Source organism: Cataglyphis hispanica, chromosome 1, assembly GCF_021464435.1.
Source record: "Cataglyphis hispanica isolate Lineage 1 chromosome 1, ULB_Chis1_1.0, whole genome shotgun sequence".
Taxonomy (NCBI): Eukaryota; Metazoa; Arthropoda; class Insecta; order Hymenoptera; family Formicidae; genus Cataglyphis; species Cataglyphis hispanica.
Window position 1 is genome coordinate 17,772,859 of NC_065954.1, and position 16,729 is coordinate 17,789,587.

General features: G+C 36.2%; 1 protein-coding gene and 1 long non-coding RNA gene across 2 annotated transcripts; one reads left to right on the plus strand and one right to left on the minus strand.

Moving 5' to 3' along the window:
- Window positions 1-239: 239 nt before the first annotated feature.
- On the plus strand, window positions 240-9,505 carry LOC126858914 (nuclear receptor subfamily 2 group E member 1). The gene is made up of 4 exons (XM_050609653.1): window positions 240-377; window positions 5,892-6,128; window positions 6,546-6,766; window positions 7,015-9,505. The coding sequence occupies exons 1-4, from the start codon at window positions 311-313 to the stop codon at window positions 7,678-7,680; spliced, it is 1,191 nt and encodes a 396-aa protein (XP_050465610.1). The 5' UTR covers window positions 240-310; the 3' UTR covers window positions 7,681-9,505.
- On the minus strand, window positions 243-1,975 carry LOC126859312 (uncharacterized). The gene is made up of 3 exons (XR_007688788.1): window positions 1,878-1,975; window positions 1,696-1,774; window positions 243-371 (listed from the first exon to the last, which is right to left on the minus strand). It is a non-coding gene; the product is annotated as an uncharacterized LOC126859312 (long non-coding RNA).
- Window positions 9,506-16,729: the final 7,224 nt, after the last annotated feature.

Consider the following 16,729-nt stretch of genomic DNA (forward strand, 5'->3'; position numbering starts at 1 on the left):
CTTTCGTCAGGTCCGCCCTTTGCCGAGGGTAGGGAAATCCTCGGCCAATGAGACACGCTTTACGATAGCAGGATCTAAGGTCGGCGCTTGGCATCAAAAAGTCTCGATGACTTTCAGTCACATTTCACCCCGGAGTTAGTTCTCAGTGTGCCGCCGCGATCAGAAAGAGTGATGCCATAAATGCGGAAGAGTTAGCCTTTCGGAAAAAGCGAGCGTCCGACTTTGAGAAAAACTCTCTTTGTTGTGCGACGCCGTTCATCATAGTTATTTTGATCCTCGCTAAGAGTGACCGTTGTGTAGTGAACGAAGAATGCAGAATCAGGAATCGCAGTTGCCGCACATGCCAGTGCCACCGCCAAAGATGCCGGCTTCTTCAAGTAAATAGAATCTTTGATTTTATGTTGGTTTAGTAAACTTTTTGTATCACTTTTTCTGTCTGCAGACTGTCTATTGACTTTTGTTGTTACACAGTAAAAAGCAAATTACGTATTTTCCTTCAATGAAGGGTCCTCCAAACTCAACATATACAAATTCATCGGAATCTACTGGACTAATTTCGATATTTGTTTCGTAAAAATATTATTATATAATTTTTTAATTTTATTATATTTTATTATTTAAAAAAAGATAAAACTTGACGCGAGCGATTCAGCTATGTTTCTTATATATTTTTTACAAAAACAATTTCATTTTTATATTTTTCTACATAGATATGACATAAGAATATATTTCCAATAGCCAATAATGCACAATTAATCATAATAATCTTTAAGACTAAATTTTTCTTGTAACATATTACAGCGCACTAGCTTCAGATCGCGATCACACGAGTGTTAAAATAATAGACATTAACGGATCTTGTATCAGAAGGGCTATTTCTTTTTATTTTAATTTTCTATGGACGATTTAACGATTTATACAACATTTTTTATCTGGAAAAGATTTCACCTAAATAATGTAAAGGCAATCTCTTTTTTCTTACAAATGTTTAAAAAGAAATTTCGATATCAATATCGTATTATTTATAACATTTATCATTAGTATTTAATAACGGCAAAATTGTGATAAGAATAATGTGATTGTCAGGATACAAAGATAAGACGATAAGACATCTTTAACTCGTTTCTTAAACATCTTTTAAGAATATGTATTGTTTGGGATTGTGCGAAAGTATATTCCATGATAATCCCAACATATTAATAATTTATAACTTTACAATTTTATAGCCATTATAAAATATCAACATTATTTAATATATAATTATTATTTTTGTTTTGTGCTCTTTCTGTATCTTGACAATCGCTCAATGTGCCATTATTTTTACTATAATTTTGTTGTCATTAAATATTAAATTAAATGTATAAATTTATTTCTTTTTATTTTGATGATACTAACAATTGGTCTTTTACTTTCGTTTAGAGTTATAGTATGGAATAAGTGATTAATACAAGAGCTACGAGTGAAAAGTTAACAATATCCAAAATCGCTATGCTTAGTCAATTTCAAAATTCATATAACATATGACAACTTATTATAAGAATTTCTTGAGTTTGCTTCTGACTCAAATTGCAAAATTCTTTTTTTTTTTCGGTAATTACTATAAATAATCTTAATTGTGGAATTTTGAAATCCTTCACAAGATCCTCTATACATATATATATATATATATATATTTATCGGCAACTAAATTCTTACCTGAGATACTGTTATTCCTTGAAGTATTATTTATTACCGTCAACGATAGATTTTAGAATGGTCTGTGATGTCACTGGGGCTAAATTAAAAAAAAAAAGAAATGATGTAGCAGATATCTGCGTTTAGCTTCAACAAACAATAGAATATTTACAGATTTTTATATATTATATATAATACAATACCTATAGACTATGACTCGTATTCAGAATGCGACGATGTTAACATATTGACAAGTCGAGATATAAATATAAATAAAATAGGAAGAATAAAGCGCTGTTACCTAAACACGCGCTAACTAATAACAACACTAGGTATCGTATAAACATAACATAACAAACATAACATTGACTTCTCAGCGCGCTAATATCATGCGCATTCTGAAGATGGGTTTATGTGTATATATATATATATATACTTGTATACTAACATGACTGTGTCTTATATGATGAGGTGTGAAACAAAGACAGCCATTTACAATTGGGCAGAATATATATATATATATATATATATATATATATATATATATATATCCTGCTCAATCATAAATGACTGCCTGGCTCCATTATAGTAACATCGCTGTGTCAGCGGTCTAAATATAATATATAGAAGAAAGAATATTTTTTCTGTGAAAATTTTATACTGCGTACGCATTCGTCTGAAATTACATAAATATCGTATGTGCAAACTTTAATCGCGGTGAGTTGATTATAATATTCTCGATGATATCTTACACAACATGTTAATTTCATCTCGTGTGAAACAACAAGCATGTGGTACCTTTAAATATACCAGACGATCGTGCATTTAAAACAATTCATCCTCGGACGCAAGTCATCCATGAGAAAGTAACGACAGATGGTTTGAAATGATGCGGCGGAAACGAATCACCGGTGATAGTCGGCTAACAGGTTGTCGCGGGTGGTTGAGTACAGCGTCATTTGGTTCCCAATCAGTGCAACGCATCGGGCTAATTAGCAAACTAGCGCACAGTTTTACAAAGCTATCCGAGAATTATGCGGCAGTGTAATGTCATTTTATAACTCTCTTTTTAATTTAATAAACCAATTATTATATTAAATACAAATAATACTTTAAATAAAATAGTCAATCAAATATCAATCAATAATCAAATCTGTTTATTAATTAATTAAATAATATTTAGAAAGACCACGAACAATCTCGTCACTTGAAAGTGTTGCTTTAAGTTATAAAGTTATGAATATATTTTTGCAAATGCAGAAGAAGGGTAGATCAGTGAAATAAGCAGATGACGTAGATAATTACCGCCCTTATTCTAGATTAATTATACACATAGATATATATATATATATGTACATCGATGGAAAACGGCTGGTTTTTAACACATGTCACTACATTCCCATGCTCGTTTACTGCGTACGACCTGATGGGGCGTGAAATGATAGAATGGCAAGAAATAAGTTGTGTAACCCTATGACATTGTAATACAGTTCATATAAGTTCTCTCGCTCAAGTTAAAACACGCGATTCTTTTAATACTTGAACATTTTATTAATTATTTTTACGCGAAAAAAATTTAATATGTATTTGAAAATATAATGAGTATTTGATATGCACACGTCAATTATTTATAATATTAGCGATGATTTTTGTTTTCGTTCCCGGCGATATATTACAAACTAAAGTTGGTAAAAAAGAAAGTTCGATAAATGGCTATTTACGCCAATAAAAAGTGGCGTCCAAACGGCGAGGCAATAGTGCGCTTCGTACACTAAAGAGAGAGAGAGAGAGTGAGAAACTTGGACTTTCACCCCCTCTTCTCTTCATCTCACAATTATATCGAGAAGTTCGTAATTTTGCACGCGAGACTGCGATTCGACAACATTTTACGTCGCTTTTTTGTCGTCGGTCTTGGAGGCGCCGGTTCGTTTCTCTTTGTTCAACCTTCGCATGCGAATGCGCGCAGGCCGCGAGGATGCGCGCGCGACAAACTTTTCCCTTAATTTCGTGGTCACGAAAACACGTTGTATTATCGGGAGAGAAGGAGAGAACGCCGGCCGAAATAAAGCCACCCCGCTATCCGGTGAATCACATCCGGCCATATTCGCGCACAATCCCCCCGATCCTCCTAGTCTCCCTTCTTTTACGACTTTTATCATTATGTCAGACGTTTCACGTGCGCGATATTTCCGTCGAAGTTTATAATTCTGACGCGGTGCGCACATTCGGTCAATTTTCGTCGATAGTCGCGGCTCAAATGAAAATAATTGATACGGGGGAGGAGCGCACATGCGCTCGCGCTTTAGAGTAATACTTATTGGATGCGTATCGCACGGCGAACGCACGATTTTACATTCCCCTCGTTTTTCGAACCACACCTTCGGTCCGGCTAATGACAGTATTTTTCGCATATATGCTCGATCGAAAACGCGAGCTTGCGCGCATTCATGCGCTTCATCAAATATTTATGCGATTTTTATAGCAATAATCTGCAAAGGGACCTTCTCTCCTCCTCCCTAAACGTGTACTCACCCTCTTTTTCATCCTAGTGAGGATAGTACACGGAGAAAGAGTCCGCGTACGATAAAAGTCCTATGAAATATTTGACAGAAGGAAGATGATCGACGCCCGACAAAACACGAAGCTCGATTTCTCGACGATAAAAAATTTAATCACGAAACGACTCGCAATGCAAATTTTATGCAGCCACGTGACGGCGAGTGCAGAAACGCATTGCGTGATTCCGATGCGTGCGCTCGCCACAATAAACGTTTACGCGAGCGCGTCCAAGCGCGAGTTTCGAGTTTCCCTTTCTTGCGAAGGGAAAAAGAAAAGTGGACATTCCTCGTATAACGAACGAAGGGCGTACAGCCCTGTCATTCGGTCGCAACCTGTCTGCTTTCTGTGCTTGAACATGTGCACCGCACTTTGCGCATTACCGTATCTCCTCATTAATGATTTATCCTCAAAAACACCGAGGCCGTTCTCTCGGGATCACTGTCAAGAAAAGGGTGAATGCCTTTTAACTATAGATATTACAAAGAAAAAAAAAGTGGCTTGTAGTAGAAAACTTTGCGATTTACCGCCATTATGGTTAATCAAAGGTACGTAGGAAACGGTAAAAATGTTAAGGGGAGAGGATTTTATAACCGAGTGCGTTATTCGCAGAAGATTCTCAGAGTTTTGATGGCCGGGTATAGAGAGACCGCGATTGCATCTTCGTTAAGCTTAAAATTGTCGTCAGCCGATACGCCAATCAACAGGTTGTTGTACAGTATTTATCGCGTGCGCGTTCGCAATTCGGACCGAATTCTGGCCGAATTGTTCTCGCACCATTCGCCATCGCTGTAATACGTACCACAGGGCGACAGAGATAAAGAAAATAACGGCGACACGGGATTGATCGAGGGAGAGATCGGGGCCTGATACCGAGCGAAGTGTCGTATTTCTGGCTGCTCACTTAGGGTCGCTCAATGCGGCAGCCACATCCGGTCCATTCAGGTCCATTCACAATCTCGTTGAGCTCAATAGCGTAGGCGGAGCCCGTGACAAGGAGTTGGTGCCCCATTGCGAGCGCACGCACCCCCGTCCTCTCCCTTATTCTCCGCGTGCCGAAGAGGCAAGTGTGGATGTGAGTGTGTGTGTGTGTGTATGCGTATGCGCGTTATACTACCGCTAACGGGGACTAACTTGGCGACAAATCGATCCATTCACGTCCGAAGCATCATTCAGCGAGTTCGTGTTGTCGCTCGTAAACGGGTTCCAACCAAAATACCGGCATTCTCGCAGACCGAGATTAACGCGCCCTTTCCACCGATTGTCATCGACAATGCCGTGCTTACTCGCCTCTCGCGACGTCTCTTTCGCGAAACGCGAGAAAGTTGACGCGAAGCCTGTATCGAATAGATTGACGAGGGAATGATGAAGTCTCTTTGCGTCAACAATGCATTTCTTGGTCAAATTGATAAAGCTGCTGCTCCGAGAAAATGCCATAATCAATAATATTAAATTGCACTAATATATTGTTGCAAACAAATTATATTTTTACACTAAAATATGAAAAAGTAAGCTCTTGTCTTCGCATTCACTTTTCACTATATCTCCTTTCAAATTTTTAGAAAAAAATTTAAAGATTAATTTTAATAAAATAAAATACTTTTTTTCAAATAAAAAATTTTAACACGTAAAAACACTATATTTTTTTTATATTATTCCAGGTCGCATCCTTTACGATATACCTTGTAAAGTTTGCCGAGATCACTCCTCGGGAAAGCATTACGGCATATTCGCATGCGATGGATGCGCTGGCTTCTTTAAACGATCGATTAGGAGGAATCGACAATACGTATGCAAGGCGAAATCCGAAGGGGGTTGCATGGTGGATAAGACACATCGGAATCAATGCCGAGCCTGCAGGCTGGCAAAGTGCATTCAAGCCGGCATGAACAAAGACGGTAATTTCTATTATTTCAAGTCGCATCCTTTATGATATACCTTGTAAAGTTTGCCGACATTACTTCCCGGGAAAGCATTACAATATATTTGCATGCGATGGATATGCTGCTTTCTTTATGGCAATACATGTGCAAGACAAAGTTCAAGGGGGGTTGCATGGTAGATAGGACACATCAGAATCAATTTCGAGCCTGCAGGCTAGCAAAGTGCATTCAAGCCGGCATGAATAAGGCGGTAATTGAGGCGTTCTCACGGCAATGTTGCAGCCGTTCTATTCGCGTCATTCTTTGACAGCCTTTCTAGTAAATCGTAAAATGTATTTCAATATAACTAAAGTAGATTTTTGTTCATCCGATCGCTAATTAATTATACGTACGTTTTAATAATCGATAAACTACATATTGTTTCTGTTATAGCCGTGCAACATGAACGAGGCCCGCGGAATTCAACAATTCGTAGACAAATGGCACTATACTTTAAAGAACCTGAAATGATGGCCAGCTTAGTGGCGCCGTCAGCAGCTTTAGATCTCGCTTTACCCAAAGCGCCGACCGAATCACGCGTTCCTGTGCCTGGACCATCGCCTCATCCTCCCCTCACTCATCCTGCATATTGCAACGCATTGGCGATGTCAAAGGTATATTCATATTTATATAAATTCGCGAATCGATTCTTTCAAAATATTTTTATAGAATTCGGACACTTCCATATGATCTAAATGTATTTATAAAATCTAGATATATTTTTATGGAATAAATATATGTGCGTTTATTGGATATATATATTTACAAAACGCGAACGAATGATTCTATCAAATCGAGAATTTTTTGAGATAAAAAAAAAATTGATTTTTACCAGCGAGAAAACGTCACTTTTGTTTTTTAGATGCCACCGAATATAGCAAATTTACATGCAATGCCAATTATCCCTCCAATCGCCGCCGAGTCTATGTGCGAGCAGGCAGCGAGATTGCTGTTTTTGAACGTTCACTGGGCACGGGATCTGGCGGCGGGCACGAATCTTGTCATAGAGGATCAGCTGACGCTACTCGAATCTTCCTGGCGCGAGCTCTTCTTACTGGCCGCGGCGCAAATGCTACCGACTTTGGACCCCACGCCCCTGCTACCGCCTCAAGGTATCGGGCTGGCGATCGAGGTGACCCGTTTCCGCGAGACTCTGGCCGGTTTCAACGCCATGAATCTAGACCAGCATGAGTTTGCCTGTATTAGGGCGATAGTGCTTTTTAAGGCCGGTCTGGACAGCGAGCCGGTGTCCAGCGGCCGCAGCACTAGCAGCTCCAATTCACCCAGTCCCGGAAGTCGGCTTAGAGATCCAGCCTCCGTCGCCCGGTTGAGAGATAGTGCGCAGCTGGCGCTAGGACAGCGACTTAGTGGGGCCTCTTTTGGGGCCCTCAGATTCGGCAAATTGCTGTTACTGCTGCCCAGCTTGCGCTCCGTATCCACACATGCTATCGAGGAACTCTTCTTCAGGCGGACCATTGGTATTATCCCGATCGAGAGGATCATTTGTGACATGTACAAGGCGTCGTGAAATCATCCAGAAACATCGAACAAGGAAGCTAAAGAGGAAGCGTTTGTTTGTTATGTTTTTCTTTTATCTATAAAGTTGGCGTTATTTTATTCAATATTGATGTTCTCTATTTATATGAAGAGAAAATAAGAAAGAAGATATAGTTTATATGTCTAATTTTTTATTTTTATTTTAATTACTTATTTCTATATTTTATTTTTTTCAACAAATTAAACTAAACTAAATGCTATTTTCCTAAATACTTCTCCTTTTCTTTTTATTTATACAGAGTTGTATTTAAACAGATATCATCGAATACATCCGAAATCAAATTTTGCTCTCTCAAATAAGCAAATAAATAGCAAATAAATATCCGTATATGCTATATAAAACTATTTATTTGTTTATTTAAGAAAATGAAAGTGATTTTGAAAGTATGACAGTCTTGATAATTTAGCGTACATCTCGTTTTATTTATTGCTTATAAAATTTATATGAATGTCGAGAATAGGATCCATTTTCAAGATATTTTCATTATATGCAGTGTACTATATATCTGCCATTAATGTTACGGTAAATCTGATATATAACGACATTAATTTAATTCCGTACTGTTATTGAAAGTGTTTCTTTTTTAATTTGTTTCATTTAGAATAATTAATCTTTTTATTTAGAATAATTAATACGTTAAAAACGATATTAATATTAACAACGTTAATATAAATTTTATAGGGCATAATTAAAATGATGTATGTTGAATTATCAAAATTGTCACACAAAGTACGTTACGAACGAATGTCATCTGTCATGACAAAAGTAAATCAGTATCAATGGGCATGTATCATTATCATTACTAAAAAATTATTTAATATAGTAAAAATGTAATATAATATATATATATATTGTATATATATAATTTGATATTTGTAGATATTGGTATATTTGTAAATCTTTGCCATATAAGAGATGTCATTCATCTTTAAATACTTTAAATATATTACATTTTGATATTCAGATTTTGTCTGCAAATGATCTCAGAAATCTACTAACAGATATCACAGAAAATCTGAAATACTATTATTGTCTCTAATATATATCTTATACACGAATTTATTTAAAATAATGAGATTATATGCTTGTGTATGTGAGATAATTAAAGAAACTCAAACTTTTCAATACATTATCTAATCACATTATTTATTAATACAATTTCTCTCTCTCTCTCACAAAAAAAGATTTTAAAATAAAGTCTTTAATTATAAAAATGTTGCGAAACGCGCATGAATAAAAGCAAACTGTGATGAGAACATATCACGCCAACTTATAGTAAACTTCAATATAGTATATGTAGAGAAATGTAATTTTAATTGTATATTATTATAATTTTTGTATATTATAACAATAATAATATTAGATTATTATACTTTTCCTACACAAGATATGTCAGATGCAATAATACTGCAACAACTTTATTAAAGAACTTCATGCGCTTAATTTTTGCGTATAATAAAAAAATGTATAAATTTTATCTAGATTAATGCACATTGATGTACATTAAAGTTTACAAATTGATATAAACATAACATATATAAACAATTGGAAAATTTGAAAATATGGAACATAATTTATCATAATTATTTGGAAAAATGAGTTAAGTATTTCATCACAAAATATGTGTTGCTGTAACTTTCATTTTGATTTATAATATAGATAAAAATCTTTTTAGGATAAATTTTAATCTACATCAATGCGCATTAATAATGCTGTTAATCTAATTTGCTATCAGATAAGAAAGAGAAAAAAAAATATAAAGCTACGATTATACAAATATGAAAAATATGTAACACGTGGCAAATTAATGTAAAAATAGAAAAGTTGTGATAGAATTAAATTTTATTAACATAATATATTCTGAAGCAATACAAAATTTTATATACTTATCGAGGCTTCAAAGTTGTGCAAGAAAAAAAAATCATAAAAAGATTTTAGTTATATAATATAAATGTGTGTATGTTTATACATACTATACATGTACATACACACAAAAGTATAAAAACAATGCATAATTTAAGCAGACATTTAAAATTGAGATACAAGAGTATTATAATATAATATTCCGATAAGAAAAATGTACCTATAACATAAGCAACTGTAAATAGAGAATTTTTAAATCATATAAATATATAAAATGTTATACATCTTCATCGTCTCTTGACATTATTTTCATCACAAAATTCGTCACGTGTAATTTCAAACATATGCAAGTATTGAAAGACAACAATGCGAGATAATTATCTGGATGTTAAAGTTTAACAGTAGCTAAAGAAGGTGAAAACGGCTATACTTTTCAACCATTATGCGGCGAGAGATTACAAAAGAAACATCCGAACATCCAAAATTTACCTGGTCGTCAGGATCAATACAATGCGTAGCATTTTGCGGGAATTTCACGGTGATTTGAGCGGTAATCGCGGAACAAAGCAGGCCCGCGCCGAACTCCGACGGCGCTTGTCAGTGCATTTCGAGACTTATTTTTTACCCTGGTAGACCAACACGTAATCACCCAGTCAGCCAAATAGAGTCGCCGCTCGATGAGATCTGTGAAGTCTACGTCGATGTCTTTGTCAACAGCCGTCACGCTCCTGTCGGAGATGCAAGCGCTGTTATTTTTAACGATGATCCTAGATCTGATTTTTTCTGAGATTCGGCTTTGTTGCGTCGTCTCGTATCGCCAAACAAACCGCGGTCCCTTCATATTTTAATTCGATTCGCTCTTTGTGAACAAAAATGTTAAAGAAACATTAGAAAAAAGATCTAAGGCGATATATAACTTAAATTTACATCGCGCTTTCTTACCTTAAATTATATTAAAAAATCATTTAAAAATATATCGACGAAGTCGGAATACAATTTGCACGACGCGTTCGAGAAGTGCGAAGGAATATTCTCACGAAATTGCGAGATGCGGGACATGTATTGGCGCTTACTTTAACCGTACTTAAGTGACACTCGTTACTCACATGAGCGAACTCTCGAATGTTGCCACTTATCGACGCTGATATTTTCTCGTCCCTAAATGTTTACGTCGACACACATTCCATAATTTTATTCTCTCAAATGTTTACAAACGTTTTTCAATCATTTGAAAATATTTATAACTTGCAAAAGTATGAAATCTATTTGCAAATGTAATGTATATAATTCTACTTACTTGTAATGTATATAATTATTATAAGGATTATTCAATTTTTTCTTATTTAATAACATAATAAAAATTTGTAATATATGCAGAGTCAAAAAAATGATCTTTTTTCTAAAAAATGTGTTACATGATCTTTATACTTGTTTATAAAGAGTCTAAGAAACTCTGCGTGTTGTAACACGAATAATATCAGGTCATTTTATCAATAGATTGTTTACCTGAGTAATTTGTCGTCGTACAATACCGACATCCGAAAATGTTTTCTTTGAAGATTCCGACACATTCGGAACGTAGCCAGGCCACTATTGAATTTGAGAGTTGCGGCGTTTCCATTCGAACAATCGGCACACTTGACAAGTTTCCCAATTATTTTTTGTCTATATTTTAAATGTTTTTTGATAAACTAAATAAGAAAGTCGTGTGTAAATTGAAATTTTTAAGATTGCTTTCTTTAGAATGGATTAAAATTGTGAAGAGCAAAATATTAACTAAAATTTTGAAACAGTATTTTATGTATATTTTTCTTAATTAATAATTTTTCTTAAATATAAATAATGTGATTAATTGCTAAATTTAATATTTTATTGAAATGCGAGGTCGCCGCAGTTACCCAAATTGCCAAGCACTTCGAGAACGACGAGGGGTGCGTGAACGCTCAAGAGAAACGGAGAGGAGCGATATCACGGCGCCCAATTAACATCTCGATTTAATAAAACTCTCAAGCCTGCCGTATGTTACCATTTCCCGCACAAAGTGTCTACCGGCAAGAGAGAAAGGGAGAACCCGCTCGCTCTCTCCCTGCGCCTCTGAAGGGGTGCCTGCTCTCGTAGTCGAGGAGGCCAACGCTCTTCAGTAAGTAACACTGTAACGTTTCCGGACGAATGAATAATAATCCCGGAACTTCTCAACGACGACGAGCCACTCCGACGGCAACGTCTGTAACAATGATGGCAACAGAACCGCGGCATTGTAACGTCACAAAACTATATAGCCCGGTGCTAAGGAATTTTTCTGGTTAAAATAAAAACTGCTACGTATACAAACACATAAATGTGTACACTGCCAATAAATAAGCGTTTTCTAAGATATCTAATAAAATCACACTTTGATCCAGCGTTACATTTTTATATGAATCTTTAAAATTTTATCTTAATTCTCATATAAAGTTCATTGTGTTTTTAAAAACCAGAGGATTAATTTTAAATTAAGATCTATGAATCTTAATGATTTTTACACAATTTTAAAAGAATTTTTGGCGCACTCCATTGGCGATAGTACACGGTTAGTGTACTACGATTGCATGTGCAAGTGGTTCCCACCGATGGAATATCAGACAGCACCTTGCCATACAGTAACGAAAACACGTCACACAAACTGGGACCGCGCGGCTCATTCCGGTGAACAATATCGGAAACAATAATGTCGATCTCCTATTGCTCGCCTCCACCGCGATCTCTCTTCAAGGTATATCGCCATAAGTAACAGTAACAAAACGCGATTGGAGCACAATGGGGCGACGATGTAATTGCGCCCCATGGCGGCGACCGGTGCTCATACGTACAAAAGGCACTCGACTATATGTTACAATCTCGATCTTTCGTCGCCGATCCTCGAAAGTTAGAGACGACGAGAGAAAGAGAGAGGGAAAGGGAAAAAGGCCCGGGGAGACTGCGTCGATGCTGCTCAAGTGACCTCTCATGAATCGCGCTTTGCTTTGTGCGTCTTTGTTGGCTTTGTTTTGAGGTAACAAAATAGAAAACGCGCTTCATACGCGACCGCTATTGTAGTCAATTAGCGACCATGTGATCCCGGATAGATTCACGTTACGCCATAGTGGGATGTGTCCCCAAGTTCTCAGCATAATTACACCCTACAGGCACATCTGATCGTAAATTTAAAATCTATGTTTTCATATAACATTATTATACTTATGTATTTTTTTTTTTTTTTAACGAAGATAGCGCGCTACATTGATTCTATTTTTATAAAAATCAAAGTAAATTAATCCAAGTGCTTTAAATTTTTTCAACTTTAAGATATAATTTTTTCTAGTTCTTAGCACAAAAAAATGTCAACTCATTACCACATTAAAATCAACCATTATTCAGCTTCATATCAGTACTCTGGAACAACAACAAAAAAAAATAATAGAAATAGGTCGATTCAAATCGAGCACATCCCGTGTCATTGCAGAGAGCCCCTGATATAATTTATTCGGACAATAAGCATGCGTCTAGCTGGCATTCTACCCTCCGTCATGCCGCGGGCATCAGTGTCAGGCACGGTGATGAGCCCCTCAATGACAGCGACCAACATAATCTGTTCCCATCAGCCAAGTAGACATAATGGACGTATCGGCGGCGGGAAGCGACAATGGGGGGAGGGAGGGGGCAGGATAGCATTTTACAGGAGCGCGCGCGGTTGTTGCGCGAGAAGTGACGGGGGTGATAAAAGAAGGGTGACTAGTAAGTGGGTCCACGTGAGAGGAAACGGGGGGGAAGCAAATCGGGGTGAGATTGTTTTCGTCGTCGTCGTCGTCGTCGTCATCATCGTCGTCGTTTCCTAGTGGCACGCTTAAAACACGAATGTGCACGCGCGTAACATAACGCAACGCAACGCAACGCATTCGGGCCCACCTCTCGGAACTCTCGGCGCGGCTTCGCTCTTTATTAAATTCCTGACGCGAGGAGACGGTCATGGCACGTGCAAATATTCGTTTCACCGAGCGAGAAGCGTAATACGGGGTGCTCGCTCTTACGACGGATGCGCTAAATTCAAGCAGCCAGCGGCCCTGAATTGCGGGAGAGCCGACTCGCGTAAAGCCGTGCTGCCGCGGAGTCGCGGGAACGTATCCAGCTGTCGGCTTTCCTCGTTGCTCGATTCGACAAAAAAAACGATAGAAATCTTCGTGCGCAAAATATTTTGAAACTGCTATGTCAAATTTTATTTCGCAAATGTTAAAAAATGCATATATTAAGAGAAAAAAATATAGATCGATAAAAAGTAATTATATAAAAATATAATTATGCAATTTATATTCATATAAAAGATATATTATTATTATGTAGACATTCATTATGTACATAAACTGCTAGTTTTTTAAAGATTCCGAGGGTAACTGTTAGGAATTCACAATAGAGTATAAAAGTAACGAACCCGAGATATGCTACCTGGAGTTTCTTTTAGCTTATTCAAATCTTTTAGGATTATACATAAGAAGAAAACAAAAACCATTTCAGCTACATTTATATCAAAGACGAGTATATTAGCCATTAAACTAGAGTTATTCTTTATTTATTCATTTTTTCAATATATTACAGATTTTTAAATATTTTTGCTCTGTATATATGTGTATATATATATATATATATATATATATATATATATATATATATATATGTACATATACATATAATTGGACATTTTAATCTTTGATTCATATATAACTTACATAACTGAAAGCAGCCATAAAAAGTAGAGATATTTGTTCTGCATAAACAGGTTGTATTAGTGCATTACATAGTGCGACGTTTTTAATATCCAGTATGCTAATCACGAAATTCGTAATTATCTTACACGCTTTACGGAAATAATTTATCAGATCAAGAGAAAATATATAAATAATATAATCAAGATTTAACAAAAATGTTAAGTGTATAACCTGCAGAATTGGTCGATTAAAAAAAAGTCAAAAATGAGAAAAAATAAAATGCTAATTGTAAAATTTAAAATTTTTTATAATGCTCTGATAAGGTATATATCTGTCTTGATTAATAATGATCTGATCGAGCATAATTTATGAAAAAAAAATTAGGAATAGAAGAATAAAAATGAGAAGATCAAGTATAGAAAATTTTTTAATTTAAGAGAAATTTAAGCCTTATACAGAGAGTTTAACTGATTAGTTAATTGATTAATAGATTAACTTGCGCTGCGTTGACGCTTGTTAAAACTGCATTAAAGTGCACCGCGGGGGATCGGACGAGTAGAGTTTCACCTGATGCGATGTGTTTAGAAGAGTTAAGTGCAATCTTTTCGCATTAACTGAAGATCTTTTTGTCCGGCAAAGTCCGACCCTAAGTCCTTACGTCTAATTAAGAACTAAAGCCGTATTACGGAGAGAGCAACAAAGATGGCAAATAAATGAATGACATCTACTTAAAGAGAAAAAAAAATAATAGGAAAAAAAAGATGCATTATTTTCTTAATTTAGGATAAATATCTGTCAAAATAAACAAACGGAAGAATTCAAAGTTTTTCACTGTGAGACTTACTAATCGTCCATTTACTAAGTAAATTTTGCGATTGTCTTACAAAGAAGAATATTGAAGACGAAAAACGGAAGCTCTTGAAAGCTTCTAAACATTTTAAAAAGTTATTTCTTTGAATTTTAGAGAAGTCATTTCTTTAGTATTATTTATTTTTTATGATACTTTCTCTGCAGATATTCAATAAATCTTTTGTAATCCAGTCTTATCTTCCTAAAGAAATGTATTTGAATTAAGAGTTCAATCTTCTTCTAGAACCTTTTTTGTAGAAAAAGATGCAAAACGCATTAAGCTTTAATCATTGCTAAATAATATTTCCAAAAATAATTTATAATAAAAATATATCAATGTTTTAAACTGAAAAGTTGATAATGTGCCCTTTCATTTCGCAACGTGGGATAGAAATGTCACGACACCGTGACGCCTTTTCAGAAATATTCTTTCTCCCTGCGTGTTGCGACATTGATGTTTAAAGGACTATCCCCCTAGTGTTCGGCGTGCGTTTAAGACGTTAAAAAGCACGTGTGTGCGACAGACAATTATGGGACCAACTACGATGAGGACGACGCGACTTAAGACCACACGAAGACTCACACGTCAGCTCGATACTCGGGCGAACGGGCCCCTTTCACAATGGCTGACTTTCGTAAGGCAAAAATCAGAAAGTTAGGGCCCCGACCGTACTATATGTCTCGGATGCTAGCGGAGAGAGGGATGATCTAGCAAGCGAGTTCTCGAGGGATGCGCAGCTGTCATGAGAAGTGCAGCGATTGGCCGCTACCATCAGTCGGCCATGCTGGATTTTTCCGGTCTGGCTTCTTCTCACAATGGTATCACGGACTTGGAACAGGGTCAGTAGCTTTGCTAAAGATCAGGGTCGCCCAATAAAATCTCACATCGTTCCTGTACCCGCGAGCGTTTCGTTATTCATTGTTCGGCTGACAACATCGCTCGTCAACTCAATAAAATTGCTGAGATCAATGTTGAATCAACCGTGGATTTATCTCTTAATAAATAAATATACGGTCTTGAAAAGAGATTATTGAGAAGCTGTGAGAAATGTTTATATTTTTAAACTTAATAAATTGTTTTAAACTTATTTTTAAACTTAATAAATTTAAACTTAATAAAATTGTCTTTGTAAAAAAAATTAATGTAAAAAAAATTAATGAATTAAATATTTTGTACATACGACACGAAAATCTATCATGCCTGGCAGCATCCTTGACTGTTTGCTGATGACACGTAGAATATTCCACGTGGGACGTATGCGTCTGTTATAACAAACAGAATCGCGGCGAGACTCTGTTATTGAAATAAATCCCGTCATAATCATCGCTAACGCTTTTGAAGGGAATATGGAGTAAACCGGTAGTAGTAGTGGGAGAAAGTGATCGAGAGAGGCGAAGTGAGAAAGAGAGAGGGTTGATAGAGACACGTTTACGATTGTCGGCCGCGTGCCGCCACCCTAAGGATTAAGCGCAATTATTGGAATCACTCCGGCAGACCACAACCCGTTTCACACGCTCCTTATGTCCTTTCGAGCTGTTACGAAAGTTTGCTTCGTTCTTGATATTTCGAAAGGAATAAATGTATATAG